The following is an 18605-nucleotide window of genomic DNA, read 5'->3' on the forward strand; positions in this document are numbered from 1 at the left end:
ATTTGAGTCCGAAACAATAAATGTTAAGGGGTCATAATAGGGGTCAAAATTAAAAAAATTAACCGCTTTTTTTTTTTTGCTCAACATGCACATTTAAACACCCGAGCAACGCCGGGCTGAAATGCTAGTCTATGATCCTATAAATTCGTTTTTTTGTGTGTGTATTGATATTCATATTAAAACCCGTCTTTTCTATTTATTTAAAAAGAAAATACAATTTCCTTATATATGGGTTGTGGAAATGCATTCACTAGCAAAAGATCTAATTTGCATATTCTTTTAAACATTCATTTTTAATTAATTCCCTATTAATTTTTTCGGTTTTCTCATGGGATGATCATCTTTAGTTAATTATTCTGTGTAATTATATTCATGCAGATATTCTACATGATTTATACTTGCATAATATTTGCGTAAAATTTTTGCAGTAAACAAAAAATTGTTTCCATATATATTTATGTATACGTATATATTTTTGTTTAATCTATTAGTCTATCTATTATATCTATAAAAGTGAACGTGTCTGTGTGTGTGTATATTTCTCTACACAATAAGTCTGTCAATTTTAAGTCTACAGACTCAACATTTGATATACAGGGTACTGAGATTTGAAAACATTTTTGGGATACGTTTTTGACCGTGAATTTGGCTGTTATGGGGTCAAAGTTCAACGATTTTACTTTTGAGAACTTTACCAAACTCCTCCAAAAATTTTAGGTACTGAAATTTTAGATATAGATTCCTTGGACATAATAACTTGATTTGAGCCCCAAACAATAAATATTAAGGAGTTATAATAGGGGTCAAAGTTAAAAAAATTGACTTATTTTTTTTTTTTTTTTTTGCTCAGCCTACACCTCCAAACACCCGGGCAACGCCGGGCACCCATGCTAGTATATATATAAAAGTGAATGTGTCTGTGTGTCTTCATTTTCCTACGCAATAACTTTGTCAATTTAAAGTCTACAGACTCGAAATTTGATATACAGGGTACTGAGGTTTGGGAAAATTTTTGTGATCAGTTTTCGGCCAGAAATTTGGCTGTTAAGGGGTCAATGTTCAACGATTTGACCTTTGAGAACTCTACCAAACTTCTCCGACAATTTTGGGTCTAAACACCTGAAATTTTAGATATAGGTTCCTTTGACATGGATCTAACTTAATAACTTGATTTGAGCCCAAAACAACAAATGTTAAGGAGTCATAATAGGGTCAAATTTAAAAAAAATGACCGCTTTTACCGGGCTGAAATGCTAGTATTATTTATAAACCCATTCTTAACATGTGAAAGGAAGGGTGTTTTGTTAACTAATATGTACTTTCACCTAACAATTAAATAAAATATATCTTGAAACTTGAATTTATTTTTAACTCATTGTCAAGATCATTTTTTTGAATTTGTGAGTCAAACCCGTTTTTTTTAAACTGAGGATATCTGAATAATAATAATAATAATAATAATTAGGCTGTTCGGTAAAGAATTTCATTGTGATGCATTTTGTAAATTCATACCTTGTTTCCACCTTAAAATTTTTCTTTAAAATGACTAACCTAAGGTTTTCGAGTATGCTGAAAACGAATATCGCATTGAAATTTTCCGCAAATAAGTAGTTTTCCGGATATTAAGTGATGTCATATCTTATGTTATTGCTGGTAGCCATCTTAGTATGTGCATTTGCAATAGTTTCTCGGGGTTACGTTTGCGCACTCACACGTACCAAGATGGCCACCAGCAATAACATAAGAAATGACATCGCTTAATATCCGGAAAACTACTTATTTGCAGAAAATTTAAATGTGATATTCGTTTTCAACATACCTTAAAACCCATATAAGTAATCATCTTAAATGTTAAGGTGGAAACAAGGTAAAAAAAAATTACCGTTTTATTTTTTTGTTTACATAATTGAATTTTCAGTAAAACAACAGAATAGAAATGATAAAAATTATCATCAACTGGTGAATATATAGTTGTTGCTTATCAGGATTCCTGGTATCCTTGTACTGTGAAAGTTACATCGAGGATTCATGTAGAGCATGATTTATGGTTGCATCTCAAAAAATAGAGGTATATTTTGGGCCAGATAGAGAGGATTTACAAAATTGAAAATTGGACTGGTCCCAAAATGCATAAGTTCTGGTCGACTATGGGAATTTCCATCTTTTACAGAAATCTAAAATCTATATGAAAAATTTTCTTTGATTTATTTCTGAGATTAATTCATATTTACTCAATTTTTTTTTTATTTGAGGGGAGTAGTAAATACCGACCATGAATGTTCTTTAGGCATTCAATGGCTACACCCAAGATTAAGCTCTCCTTTGGTGATGAAGCAGGAAAATGTCTATTCTCAATAAAGCTATATTTAAATACTACTATAATACTTAGTTTTGTTCATAAATAGACACCCACTTTTTGATACCATGCGCCAGTTTAAAAAAAAATTGAAATTTGTACATCTGAATTTATAATTCATGGCTTATGGTAAAGAAATACATCAGATTTAACTGCATAATCAGAAAGAGCACACAATTTTACATAAGAGTGCCCTGGTGCTACCAGATCAGGCTGTCTATTGGCTTCCTGAGACAAAATGCACCTACATCGATTTTCTGTTTTTGTTTTCTATTCTCTTTTGTAAAACTTAATTATGTTCTACAAAAACAAAAACAATAACCCCCTTCCCCTCTCCTTTCCTTTTCCTTCCCTACTTACCAACCCCATCGCCCCCCCCCCCACTTTTTTTTTTGCCCTGTTGGTAGGGCACTAGAATAAGCCGACTGCTCCCCTACAGAGGGTAAAAATCCCTCAATGAGGCAACCAGTTAGCCGTGGGTTGCTACCCGTAATGCCTTAGGACGTGATCCTGGTGATTGAGCTAACCTAGACCTGGGTGCATAAAAGTCTAGGCACTGCAACACATTACTTCGGCCCTTACTTCGGCTAGACGGGCAGTCGGAGAGGCCCGATCCAACCAATGGGCCAGTCACACCAAGCTCTAGCACTTACACCCAAAGTACCAACTGCCACAACAAAGAACGAAACTTAAAGATACTCCCATCTTTTTTTTTTTTATTATTTTTCTTCCCCCACTATAAGAAATAGGCAAACCAAGTAAGTGCTAGAAGGCGGTGGCAAGGGTCAATCAATTGGAAAGACCAGAACTCAACACTCCATCTGAGCAAATGTATTTTTGAGGACATATTGAACAGAAAATATAGTGCTTGAGAACTCCTTACCAAAAGAGTATATCCTCCACGTAGCCCCGACATGGTCAAGGCAAATGGGCTTCCCCCTTACTATGCCCCAATTTTGGACTCCGAGGTGGGTAGGGAGCGTGGTTGATGAAAAATAAATCCCAAAATCCATGGCTGATAAAAACAAAAGCATCCCCCTCAAAACCCTTAAAAGAAACCATTCCTCTGACTCTGACCTCTCAAGCTCAGATGAAGAACAAAAATTAAAAACTAGAAAAACCGTTCCAACTATAGACGAAGGAAACTTCCCATTATTCTTGGTTATTGAATAATCAAAAATTAAAAAATTGGAAATTTATCACCTTTCCTAATAGAAAAGACATTATCCACAAAAAGTAAACCAAAAATGATCAAAAAAACAAAAGATGTAAATCTACTAGTTGAGATAACCAATCTTAGAGATGCTCAATCTATACTCAAAATGAAGAACTTCCATGAGTACAAGTGCAAAGTCTTTCCCCATAAAACACTAAACACTTCGAAAGGAGTAATTCGAAGTTATGAACTATCGCTAACAACTGAAGAAGAAATAAAAACCGAATTAGAAAAACAAGGAGTAATCAACCACATCTGCATAAACATAAAAAGAAACAATAAAATAATAACCACCAACACATACATACTAACATTTAACAAATCAACAATACCTAAGGAAATAAAAATTGGCTACTTAAATGTTAAAGTAGACCAATATATCCCAGCCCCAGTAAGATGTTTCCATTGCCAAAAATATGGACGTCATAAAGAAGCCTGTAAAGGAATAAAAATATGTGGAAAATGCGGCAACAAAAAGCCTGACCACACCGAAGAAAAATGCATAAATGAGGTGAAATGTGCTAACTGCAAAGATCATCACCCGGTCTTCTCTAAAATATGCAAAACATATAAAAAAGAAAGAGAAATTCTAGAAGTAAAGTACAAAAAAAACACAACCTTTCCAGAAGAAAAATACTCAAATCTGGGAAACAAAATAGAAATAACAAATCCAAACAAAGAAAATAATATTCCATCTACAACAGAACCATTAAAAAAATTATCACAGAAACCAACAAAACAACCACCAGAAATTAATAAAAACATAAACAATGATAAAACCGCAAATAAAGAACGTTCCATAAAAGAAGAAACCCAAACAATAGACACTCAAAATAGATTCTAAATTCTAGAAAAAATGGGAACCGAAAACACCCTAGATAAAAAAGAAACCAAACACAAGTAATCAAGAGGGAAAAAATGAACAAGAAGCCAAAACAGCAACATCTCAAGCAAGGTCCAGATCCAAACAAAAAAAAGAAAAAACCCAGCAAAACACTTCACCAAAGACACAAACTCCGACAAAAGATAAACCCTCTACTTCTGAAGAGATGGAAATAGAGAAAAACTAAACAGCCTCATGGATAGAAATAAAACACAACAAATTATCCAATGGAATTGTCGTGGAATAAGATCTAACTATAATGAACTTCTTATACTTATCTCACTCTTCAACCCAGCCATTGTTTGCTTACAAGAAACCTTCCTACAAAGCAATAACCATTTCAAAACAATAAACAATACAACTATTTCCATAAAACAGGCCTCCGTGCTAATATGGGCACCTCAATTCTTGTAAAGAATAACATACCTCAAAGCAATTTCTCTGTCAAAACAAATCTCCAAGCAATTACAACTCAAGTCACATTACACAAAACAATCACAATCTGCTCAATATACTTCCCTCCTCATGAACTAATAAATGAAAATGAACTAGAAAATTTAATAAAACAACTACCTCCACCATTCATTCTTCTAGGAGACTTTAACTGCCACAGTACGTTATGGGGATGCAAAGTCACAAACTCAAAAGGAAATAAAATTGAACAATTAATTAACAAAAATAATTCTTTGGCCTCTCAATCAAAAAAATCCCACATACTTAAATCCAACGAACGGATCAACTAGTGCCATTGATCTTACCATGTGTGATCCATCAAGCTTCTTGGATTATACATGGAGCACTTACGAAGAACCCTGTGGAAGTGATCACTTCCCTATTATAATCAATTACAGTAACTCCATCCAAAACCACATACCCAGGTGGAACACAAACAAAGCCAACTGGGCCGAATTTAAAGAACTTTGTTCACTAAAACTAACAGAACATCAAATCCAAACAATAGAAGAATTCACGGAAGTACTCATAGCAATAGCCAAAAAATGCATATCCAAAAATTCTCCTTCTGGAAAAAAAGACAAACCATGGTTCAATCCAGAATGTAAAACGGCCATTAGACAGAGAAAGGCAGCCTTAAGAAAATTTTAAAAAACAACTCACAACGAACAACTTAATAGAATACAAACACCAAAGAGCTAAAACTCGAAAAACAATTAAAGAATCCAAAAGATCCTGCTGGCAACAATTTGTCAACAAAATCAACATCACCACTAAACCTAAAACCGTCTGGAAAATGATTAGGAAAATAACTGGAAAATATAATCCGAATCCAATCAAACACCTTCTCACAAATAAACAGAAAATAACTGATAAAAAAGATATTGCTAACACACTAGCTAAAACCTTTGCCGAAAATTCATCATCAAAACACCACAATAGACAATTCCAAATACTTAAGAAACATGAAGAAAAGTACAAAATAAACTTTAACTCCAAAAACCAAGAGCCTTACAATGAAATCTTCTTCCTCAATGAACTAGAAACCGCCATAGAAAAATCCCATAACTCAGCTGTAGGACCAGATGAAGTGCACTACAGCTTCCTTAAAGAAATTCCACCAGAATCATTAAAACTCCTTCTCAAAATTTATAATAAAATATGGTAAACAAAAGATTTCCCAACTTCATGGAAAAATGCAACAATAATACCAATACCCAAACTGGGAAAAGATACATCAAACCCAGAAAACTACAGACCAATAGCTCTCACTAGCTGCCTATGCAAAACGTTCGAAAGAATGATTAACTACTGTCTTATATGGTATCTAGATGACAACAAAATAATTTCTGAAATCCAGTGTGGATACCAAAAAAATCGAGGATGTATAGACCACATCACTAACCTCGAAAATTATATCGGAGAAGCTTTTATCAATAAGTAACACGTAACATCTGTTTTTTTCGATCTTGAGAAAGCATATGAAACTACCTCAAAACACGGTATCATAAAAGATCTCCACAATATTGGACTAAGAGGCAGATTAGCTGAATTCATAAAAAACTTCCTAACAGACAGATCTTTCCAAGTTTGCATAGACTCAATTTTATCAGACCCACAAAATCAAGGAGTGCCCCAAGTTTATTAACAACTATCTTTAACATAAAAAACAATAACATTATAAAAGAACTCTCTCCTGATATACATAGCTCCTTATATGTAGATGACTGCTCAATCAGCTACAGATCTAAATACACTCACACTATTGAAAAAAAACTACAACATAAATAAAATTAATAAATGGGCAACTAAAAATGGTTTCAAATTCTCCAAAACTAAAACAAAATGCATCTATTTCTGTAACCAACGCAAACTTCACCCTGACGGAACCTTACAGATCGTAAATGAACACAAGCACCTGGGAATCATTTTTGACAAAAAACTAAATTTCATTCCACACATCAATCACATCAAAACCAAATGTAATAAAGCATTACAACTCCTACGAGTCATTGCCCATACAGATTGGGGAGCTGACAAGAACACACTACTCAAACTATATAGAGCATTAATTAGATCAAAAATAGATTATGGTAGCTTCATATATCAATCCACCAGAAAGTCATATCTAAAAACCTTCAACACAATATGCTACTCCGGACTAAGACTAGCACTAGGAGCATTTCCAACCTCCCCTGTAGAAAGCCTGTATGCAGAAGCACATGAAACTCCTCCAATGCTCAGAAATTGAAACCTTGGTCTAAAATACCCCACAAACCCAGCACACAATAGCACTTTAAATCCAAACCGTAAACACCTTTTCGACCAAAAAGAAAATACAATCAAAACCTTTGGACTTAGAATAAAATCGATTTCCAAAGAAGCAAGTCTACCCATAACTAAAATTCACGAAACTGTCCTACTCAAAACCCCTCCCTGGAAAATCGTATCCCCTAACATCGACCTAAGTTTAGGTAAATATGAAAAGAAACATACTCATCCAATAACTTATCATGATGATCTCAATAAAATCAAAGAAAAGTATCCAGACCACACACACATCTATACAGATGGGTCTAAACAAAATAACGCAACAGCCAGTGTAGCAATACTCAATAAATCAATCAAAAAACAATCAAACCTCCCAAAAGAAATCTCAATCTTCAGTGCTGAAATACATGCTCTAATCCTAGCTCTCAAACTCGCCTCCAATAACAAAAAAAAACAAATTTATAATCCTTTCAGACTCCCAATCTACTCTAAAAGCGATTAAAAATAAAAAGATGGACAATCCCCTAATCGCAAAATTACTCCAAAAATTAACTGAACTAAACAGTATAAAAGAAATTATTTTCTGTTGGATACCAAGCCATTCTGGTATTAAAGGTAATGAATTAGCAGATTCTGCAGCAAAAAACGCCTTAAATCTCTCAATCGATTCAAATTTTAAAATTCCATACATAGATCTAAAAAGACGTATCAACGCATATAAAACAGAGAAATGGCAAACCTACTGGAATGAACACCCTAACAACAAACTTCACGAAATCATGCCAAAAAACAAGAACAAAATACGAAACTAAACAGAAAAGAAGTCAAACTAACAAGAATAAAAATAGGCCATACTCACTTAACCCACTCATATCTCCTAAAAAAGAAAGCTAACCCATCTGTATACCTTGTCAAACACCACTCACAATCAAACACATATTAATTGAATGTACTGATTTTGTAACAGTAAGAAATCGATTCTACAAAGAAAACAATATTAAAGAGTTATTTGATAAAAACAATCTCCACACCATACTCTCATATCTTAAAAAAATTGGCCTTTATAAAAAAATTTAAAAAGAACCTTTTATGCAACGGTCCTGGATATGACCTAAAACTATATCCGATGGTGAGACCCCACCTTGGGGGCCTTGGGGAGTGTGGAGCCACCCTTTAATTGCCATTGCTCCCAGGTCCACTCTGACCCGGAGTGATAATACCTGTTAGGGTCCGAACTATGGGTTAAATAGAATCCGACTTAAAAAACAAATATACTCCATTAAAAATCGTTCCTCAAAATAACTAGATTCGGCATTAAATAACCTGAAAAAGGTTGATATGCCGTAATATCGTAAAACAAAAACAACCGACCAACCAACATAAACTGCCAAGTTTCATGAAAAAAGCTTGAAATTAAATGAATGGTGGCAAAATTACCAAATTTCTTGAAATGTTGAGGTCCGTAATTTAGCCCACTTTTTCTAAAGAAAAATGTCCACAGAAAAGCCTAAATTTTAGCACTTAAAATTCTCATAACTTTTGAACTACTGATAGTATTTGTATAATTCAAACGGTTTTAAGAATCTTTTACATGGCTCTTTTCATGCGAAGTGATAAAATAACAATTATCTAAAAAAAAAAAAAAATCAACTTGTAATGCTAATTGATGAAGCCTTCATCTTTCTTAATTAGTTTCAAAGGAATCAAACTGTAAAACTTGTAGCAAAAAGACTGAATTGGGCAAGTAGGAATTAAAAACAAGTCCATAATACTAACAAAGATACATTCAATTTAAAAGTTAACTGAAAAATAAAATTTAAAAACAAAGTTAACAGTTGCTTTTATCAGCCATATTAGCCATCTATGGGTTATTTAATGTTAGAATTTTGATAACAAAAGTGCGGGAGCATTACTCTCAGAAAATTTTACTCCCAGGAAGAAATTTTGCAGTGAGAGTAAGTGGTAATCTCTTTTGTTCCAACATGATTGTCCCTTAGCCACCATATTCCAATATCAATTTATGAGGAAAATAAAAAGGAAAAGTAAGGTTTTGATTTTTAAAAGACCCAGATTGAATAAAATGGTTGTGGATCAATTTATAGATGCGAGGGCATGATTTCACCAACTGTATTATCGAGTCATATTTCTCGGACTTCCCATTTTGCCAGAATAAGGGGAATCATGGGTAGCCACTACTGGCAGTCCTGTTATTTTGGGGGGAAGGAGGGTTACCCACTACAAGGAGTTACAGTCCGTGAATTTATGGTCTTACCGACCGGACGAACAAAAATAAAATGAAATTTGAAATCAATTTGTAATGGTAATAGTTATATTCATTGTAAAAATTAAGTTTCATTCAATAAATCAATAAAACAGTGTTTGTCTGTCGACTTTAATTTTTTTTTACCAAAATATTGCTTGTACAAAGATTGTTTAAAGTTTCTAATTTTTGTTTTTTGTGTGATGAAAACATTCTTTATTATTGCTTTGTTTCAAAGATTGATGAAAACAAACTCTCCTTTCACAAACTAAAAGAAAGCAAATTGTACTCATCTGTAGTGTAAGAAAAAGAGAAAAACAGCAAAGATAGCAGCTTCTCAATGTTCATGGTCATGGTTAAAGACAAAGGTTGTTGGCACAAATGGATGCATTTAAATTGTTATAACAATGTGATATTTTTAAAATATTGTGAAAAATTCTATTTTAAAATGAATGTGAGATACAGAACTATCTGCTTTCTCTGAAATTTGTTGAAGGAATTAGTCCTATGAAAAAAAAAAAACATTTAGCAAAATATTTCTAAATTATTAATAATGTGTTCCCTAAAATAATTCTATAAATAGTATCAATAAGTATAATGACAAGGTGCACGTGTGTATTTGTAGCTTTCCATCTGTCAGATTACTGCTGAAGTTGACATTAAAGGACAAATGCAACATGAATGGGAATGAGTGTATTAAACACAAAAGTTTCATAGTCTGAACGGTATAAGTCCAATCTTTATAAAGAGTGGCAATACATTTTCATTTTCTCTTCAGCATACCCAAAAATAAATTTCATGAAATAATATTTGCGATGAAAATAATTTTCATTATTTAAAGGTTTTTATGATAAAAAATGTTAATACTTGATTAATTTGTTCCGAAAATGTAATCTTATCTTCAACATTGATGGAACAATTACTCTAATGGTTTGAATAATGAAAACCTTTATTATTGTTATATATTAGGTACTCTACGTCAGTAACAATTAACTTGTGTGAATTTTGACACCTGTAGAATAATCTGAGGCAAATGTTACCAATGTCTGTTCATTTGTGTCACTCATTTTTTAAGTTTGCAAGTTAGGTTCAAATAAGAACTATTTAAGAAAACATTAGTCTCTCTTACATTAGTACATTCTCTCTAAATGAAACATAATCCTACCAGACTGAGTTACCAAATATTAGGTAATTGATTTAATTCCTATATACCAAGTTACCGAATTCTAGGTATTTGGGACAACACATGAAGTAGTAAAAATAGCCTTTCATGTTAAATTTCACATTCGGGGTGAGATTAGTCATTACAAATGGCACCTTCATTGAAGAAAGCTGTGTATTTTGTGATTACAATGGATATTTTGTGAAAATTCATCATGAAAAGATCGGCAAATGATCTGAGCACTCCCACAGAAAAAAGAGCAAGGCCTACACGCTTCACAATGCAACAGATACTCAAAGTTTTGGCAAATTCACATGGCGATGAAGCAGATTTTCTTCATCAGTATTATTATTCTAGTTGTAGTAATGTTGACCTAGATGTTGAGTTTGATAGTGATAGGTTAAGTGATAATGATAATAGATCCAAAGCTAGACCAATTGTTAGGGAAAAGGGTCATGCTCCTCAAACAGATGATGGTGATAATGTTCCAGATGATGACTGGACTGCAACCTTTGTGCCTCCAACAATAGATTTGAACTTCAGTGAAAATGGAAAGGGCCAATGAATATTTCTGAATCAGTAACTAAAAAAAGTTCATGTTTTGATTTTTTTTGTTTATTTGTGAAGGATGATTATTCGCAGAATTTAACAAAAAAGACATCTTTGCGCAGCATGCTGTAAAAACTCATTCTTATCATGCCAAGAATTTCTAAAATACTTTTGTTGAAGAAATGAAAGCTTTTATTGGAATCAGAATATACATGGAGTATATTTGTATTACCAGGATTATTAGGCTAATGAGGGAACTCTCTTGGTTATTACCCCTGGGTTTGAAAATGTCATGTGGAAATTTCTACATATTGATGGAGAAGACACTGAAATTAACAAATCAGACAGAATCTATAAGATCAGACCCTTTATTGACTATCTCTTTTCAAATTTTTGCTATCACTATCTGCCAAAACAGTACTTGAGCTTTGATAAGGGCATGATACCCACAAAAATAGACTTGCTATAAAAAAGCAATACATCAAAAGCAAACCTACAAAATGAGGAATGAAATTGTTTCATCTTTGTGAAAGTCTGACAGACTACATAGTTAATGCTGAGATCTACACAAAGGCATCACCAATAGTTATAACAGATCTGAGTGCTGTAGTTTGTCTTTTGATATGTGGGAAGAAATAGAAAGTACAGATTATCTCCATAGATCAGTACTACAACTTGGTGACATCAGCAAAGTACATGCTGACTGAGTTGCAAACAGTATAGAAATTTTTTCCCAGTGCTCTTGAAGGTAGGTCAGCTTACGAGAGGTGAAAGTCACTATCGATGTCAGGACAGCATAACCTGTATGGTATGGCAGGATGAGAGAACAATTTCATTTATCTCAAACTTTCACGACTCATCAAAAATTAAAGTAACAAATAGAAGAAACAAAGATGGACACTTGATGAAGTTTCAATGCTCGTCAAGGACTACAATTGTCACGTGGACGGTTGCAACAAAAATGATCAAATGACGCGCATTCATCAATCATATCATGCCTTTATTAACAGTTTCATCTTTTCATAAAATTTTTCATATGGGCCTGCTACAATTCATTTGTCATCTGTCTAAACAAGAAACAGCTGACAAAAGGTCTGTTTTTCACTAGATATATCCAGAAACTGATTGGCAACTACCGTTCAACAGCCATCTGCTGAAGATAATTGGAATCATGCCCCAATGCCTCACACCAGGTAATCACTTCCAACCATGTCCGCATAGTCTGCATGGAAAAACACTTTCAATACAAGAGAGCACACCCTGGAGTAGCATATAAGGACAACCCACACTCTCCTTCCCTCTTTGTTCGCTTTCCTTTTTTGTTTTCTCTTTCTTATCCTACACCCTTCTTAACAGCAACAAAATGTAATGTTTTAACCTATGCCGAATGAATTGAAGAAGGTCAAGACCAACATCAAGTGATCTATATGCAAAAAATATCTCAGTGTGAAGCAAGGCTCAACCTGCTGGGCAGACTATCATTCCAAGATGTAATACTGGCGTTAGATGGAAAGTAGGTGCCTTTAATAAGTTTCCAGACATCTTTATTACAGGCATTTAAAATTATTGTAGACTCTTGAAAATTTGTATATCTATAAGTTTGTTAACGAGCATCTCTCCCCCCTCTCTGGCTTTCTTACTCTTTCTATTTTCTCTCTCTGTGTCTCTATAAGAGAATAGAGAGGGAGAGAGAGAGAGAGAGGTGAGTAAACGTGGAGGTAGACACGTTTACCAGAACCAAAGGTCAGCTGACCAAATTACGTATGTGTGACGTGGTTGGCTAGATCTGGGAGATTTGATTTGAGCTTTGAAGAAGACGGACGTTTTCCGTGGTCTCCTCCTCTTAACTGGGGAGGGGGGAGACGAACGCTGACGTGTGTGAAGAAGAACCACACAAGCAGATTTCACTTTACGCCTGCTGCAGGACCTCTGGGGAAAGTGAAATAAAAAACTATAAAACCATTTCATCGTCTTGGAGTGATAAATCTTCGTCAAACAGGTATCAAGTCTCCCTCCAGGATGAGAAATTCCCAGATGATCCAACAGCGAGAACAGAGGTAGGTTCAGAAATTACATGTCACACACACAATTCCCTTTATGATAATCAAACACACAACCATTTATATTAGAGACAATCACACGGAATCTTTCTTATGTTATATAGAAAACGTAAAATGTGCCCCTAAATGAAGAACTCTATATAACATATTCAAATGTAACGAAAGCTCAATTTGGTACCCTCAAGGATAACTTCGATGATTGAATATATAATAAGTTGAGCTCATTCTGACCACTGGATCCAGGGTTATAAATTGCTGGATTGCATGATACTAGCAATTTTCTAACCCTTATATATTTTCTGCATTTTTCACTGGGGAGGCTAGGTGTGGAGGCGAGTTAGCATGGGAGGCTCGGGTTTGGTAAGATTAAAGAAAACTCAGCAATCTCCCTTGTATCTTTCCTGCATGAGAAGAGTTTTATTCATCTTGAAACATTTCGAAGAGAAACGGTGACAATGAAGAGAATAAAAGACTAGTACGTATAAATACCCTGCGTATGCGTACATGTGTAAAGATTTTTATTTGACTTATTGATTGCTCATTAATGAAAACATTATTTTTCAAACAATCTGAGAATAGCAAGACATTATGAAAAAGAGTATACAAATTATTTATACACTAAAGAATATTTGACTGAAACATCATTTTTCAAACCAATTTTTTTGTTAATTATTATTTTCATAAAATTGTCAATGTTTCATGAAATTACTACTTTGTTTTTCAGAGTCTTGAAAAGAAAGATGTTGTTATTGGATCTGTGACTTCAATATTAGATGGAGGAATGGTCATCACATTGATCTGCATGGACAATGCCAAAGCTCGAGATATCGACCATCTTAAGATCACTGTAAGTTATATTTAAACCTCCTGAATGACATCCAAATCATTCTAAATTATTTAAAGGGAGAAAATGTGAAGTTGGTGCTCCGTTTCTGCATTTGAAAAAAACATTACATACCTTAAAAAACATTTTTTTAATTATCATATTCAATTTAATGTTTGTTTTACATAAATAAAACCTCAAAAAAAAAAAAGCATTATCATTTGCCTGCTGCAGCAATTCATAAAATAGATCAAGGAAGTCTTTTTTTATAGATAAATAAAACAGATATGTATCTGTGTGAAAATAATTCACTGATAAACTCTTAAACTACCAGTCATATAACACTGAAATTTATAGGAAATACTAATCATAAATCAAGGACGGTTTATAACGAGTAAAATCTGTTTGGATAAATAACGCGTACAAAAATATGTCAGCATGTTGAAATGCAAAATGTTCATTTCAACTTGCTGACAGATTTCTATTACTTTTGCACATGTGAAAATTTATTCCTAGCTTGTAGTGATTTAATTTTAAATCTTTTTTATCTATAACCGTAGGGAACATGGTTGGAGAGCTGAATATTTTGGTTCTGATTCTAGCTGATAGCATTCATGTCATTTTTTTTCTAAGCTTTTGAAATCAGTACTATATATTAGGTACAATATAATTGACAGAGTATTGGCTCTGTAATAATAAATATGAAATCTGCATGAATTAAAATATATTTTACGGCCAGACAAGGCTAGACACACAAATAAATTCCTTGTGTTTGTTTTACTCTTGTTTGTATTGGCTATTCAACTGATTGATTTTATAAACATTGCTGAAGTGATTTTCTCTCTTTTTGGCTTTCATTTTTGTTTTATGATACTGAATTTTTGAGATGGGGATTTAGAATTTATAATATTTGGACTACTGTTTTCATCTTGAGTATTATTTACACAATGTTTCGGATGATATAACCACCAACCTCCTTCAGGTGTATCTTGTCGAACTTGGAAATCTGCACAAAATTTCAAACGAAACCTTTTATTTAATTCATTGATTCCCTGTCTCAATATAACATTATAATCATATGTATCACTACAAGGTTTGTCATAAGAAACTATATAATTTTATTTTAGCATAATAACATAAAAGAAATATAGAATTGCAATGTGGAAACTAACAAAGGATACATTTAATATTTTTTGCAACATAAAACAATGTTTAAGCTTTTCATAGAGCTTAATTAATTTTGCTATTTTTCAAGTACTGAGTGGTATACTTTGGCATACATCTCCAACTACTTGAGCAATGGTAGCTCAGATTTTGTCCTTTAGTTTGAAGATGTTATGGAGCTTTGTCTTTGAGAATGACACACAGTAAAAAAAAAGTGGGAAGGATCAAATTCTGATGAATGAGACAATCACTCAAGCAGTTCACACCTGCCAATCCATTGAACAGTTTGTCATCCATCCAGTATCTCACAAGTGTTGCATAATAGGCTGATTCCCTGTCCTTCTGAAAGTACAAACCCTCTGCATTATTCTTCTGGTGTAGCATATATATATATGATGATGATTGCAACGTCTTGTCAGACGAGTGCCACTCCCTCAGACAAAGTCCATGAGCCCAAAAATGACTTCCATCACCACAAGACCATTTTTATAGACAAATCCCTGAGGGAGTATCTATACACAGATGATGTTACGGAGTCTTAGCTTTGTACGACAGCCAAGTCTTTCTCTCGGTTCAAAATATTGAGCTCCAGCAACAAGCAAGAGCAAGATAGCCAGCAACAAGTTAAACTGCAGACCAGCTTAATGTGGGTACTGATCTCCCGCTTTATGGTTTTTTAAATAAGAGATTTGCTTCTCCTAGAAAGGTTGCCTTCACCACAGCTTACAGGAGCCCTCTCCACTCCAACACACACATACATACACAGAAACGTGTGTGTGTGTATATATAAGGATTGTTCCAAAAGTAAGGCCTCCTATATTTTTACTCAAAAACTAAAGCATTGAAAAACTTTGAAGACGGGAGTGGTACCATTTAACAATCTTTTGTGCTCCAGTATTTATTTTTCTACATAGTCATCACGACTAGTGTGCACTTTTGCCAGCCTCTTTTGATGCGTTGATCATAAAAGTCTGGAGTACACTTTGTTACTTATATTTGTCGACACTCTGAAATCTACAAACCCAATCCAACGTATTTATTTCTTTTTTCATAACATTTGAAGAGAATTAGTTAAGAACTTTTTACATTAACATCAATAGAAATGATGGTGAATGCCAGTAATATCTGATCTTTTGTGTGGCGTCCTATAGGATATTCAGAACAAAATGTCTGTGTACATTCAAACTGACTTACAACAATAAAGTTCTTTATTTTTATTTTTTTACAAACTGTTACTGTTAAATGGCATAAAAAAAATCAACTAGTGGATTTGTTTTTAAAATTTTATAACTGATTTTGTTAAATGCTTTTTGGTAAAAATATTTTGTATGTTAAAAGTATTTTTTTTTTGTCATGAATTTTTTTATTTTAGATATCTATTAGCGCGTTCTGGAAATATTAAAAAAATATTTAATTATAACATTTCAAATATTCTTTTAATGTCAGCATTAGTATTTTTAATATAATTTTGTCTATTTTTCTATGAAGCCTTCAGATGTTTTATGATTTTTCAGCATACTTTCTAGTATATATATATATATATATATATATATATATATATATATATATATATATATGCAGTTAAAATCTTTTCGTGTTTTCTTTTATAATCATTCTTATTTGTGCTAGTTGTGAAAATATACCAAATTCCTTTTTTAAAATGTATTTACATTATTGGACTACTTGGGAGGAGGTGCAAATGATGAATCCTCCTACTTTATAATAAACGTTTTCAAGTAATATGATAAAGAATAAAAATCAAATGTCTTATGTTATTTTGATGCAGGTGAAATCTTGTATTCTGATAATTTTCAAATTTCAAATATTAATATTTGCACCGTGAACATGGATATGGAAACCAGAAAATTATCAACTCAAAGTTGAATTATAATGTATTTTGTGTACAAGAAACTAAAATCTAATATTAGGACTGTTTAAAAATGAATATATTGCGAGATTTCTTTAGTATTTTTTGTAGCTTAACATCTTTTGCTAAATTGCTCCTGTCTGCCCCAAAATATGTGATACTCCCTTTTTTGGCCAATTACATATGAAAACACTGAAAAACTTGGTAGAAATTAATGTAAAATAATATTAGATTTTAGGGTCATTGTAACATTTCTGGCGGTTAACCAATTTTTTCTACAGAAAATAAATTGTGTGCATTTTTGTTAGATGATTATTTTTGGTTTAAAGACGGTTTGTATAATGAAAAGCTTGCTACTCAGACAGGGTTAGTGGAAAATACTTACAATACTGCAATTTTTAATTGCAATCTGTACAAAATTTTCTTTATTTGATATGCTAAAAAACATTTTTTTTAATAATTTCTATAGAACGTGTTGTGGATGCTAGCTTGGATTTCTCAGTGGTCATCTTGGATTTTTCATTATGGGACAACTGGTAATGTCCATCAGAATAATACTTCACATCATGATAACGCCTCACCTACCATTTTTTTAGTCGGTTTTATGATGTTTCTACTTAAGGGCATTAAAATGAAACTCAAATATGCTCATTAGTCTGTGACTTACCAACTGAGATGGTTGTAAATACAGCCATCTGAACCTTCATAGTGTTGCGATAATATGTTCAAAATTTCATCCTAATATCTTAAAAAGAACTGAAGATACAGTTTTTTAAAGATGGGTTAGTTCTGTAAATTGTAAAAGTTTCCTACCATTTTCAATAACACGTTTATTTTCCAATACTTTGAATGGTTTTAACTCAAGTTCTAATGGACCGATTTTTAAAAACTAGGAACAATATTTTTTTGTTTTTTATGTTCTTTTTAATAATGCTTGATTTGATTTTCTTGAATGTAAAAAAAATGATCTTGTATTGCTAATTCTATTTGAGATCCATTACTAAATCTGCTCATTATTTCCATTGCATATTTTTTTTAGTCATTCTGTCCATGTAAAGAACTACCAAGACATTATAATTATGCAAATCCAATTGAAGCATTCCACGTGAATGATAAAGTTAGAGGTAAGTCTTTTTACTTATGGAAACATTTCTATATAACTTACAGACCTAAAATCTGCAAAAATTTACAATTTCATGTAGAAAATAACATGTTTCAGTCAAGAAAAAAGGCTTAAACAGTTTGTAAATTATTGATGGAAGAAATTGTTTACAAATAATTTAAACTAATTCTTTTGATACTTAGGTAAATATGTCATTAGAAATGATGGCAATAAAATTGAGCCAAGCTAATGTCTACAACAGGCTAACTATGATTCACAATTTTTGTATGATTATCATATTCACTCTTTTTGCTAAAGATTTGTATATTATTTATTTAATTTGTATATTATTCATTTAATGCAATCATTTTCAAATATTGTACTTAGTAGCAATGTTATAGATGGCGGAATGTGTGAATTATGTAGGGAAATTTCTGAC

General features: G+C 32.7%; 1 protein-coding gene across 3 annotated transcripts in view; it reads left to right on the forward strand.

Annotated features, from left to right (window-relative positions):
• Positions 1 to 18605, forward strand: part of LOC145297680 (uncharacterized) — a 156498-nt gene that overhangs the window by 115793 nt on the left and 22100 nt on the right. For all 3 annotated transcript variants that reach the window (XM_080143871.1, XM_080143872.1, XM_080143874.1), the window contains exons 5-6: positions 13935 to 14057; positions 18104 to 18188. In XM_080143871.1, the coding sequence (XP_079999997.1) occupies positions 13935 to 14057; positions 18104 to 18188 (208 nt within the window). The remainder of the gene's footprint in view (positions 1 to 13934; positions 14058 to 18103; positions 18189 to 18605) is intronic.

Source organism: Euprymna scolopes, chromosome 18 (genome assembly GCF_053919585.1).
Source record: "Euprymna scolopes isolate OS-2025 chromosome 18, ASM5391958v1, whole genome shotgun sequence".
Classification (NCBI taxonomy): domain Eukaryota; kingdom Metazoa; phylum Mollusca; class Cephalopoda; order Sepiida; family Sepiolidae; genus Euprymna; species Euprymna scolopes.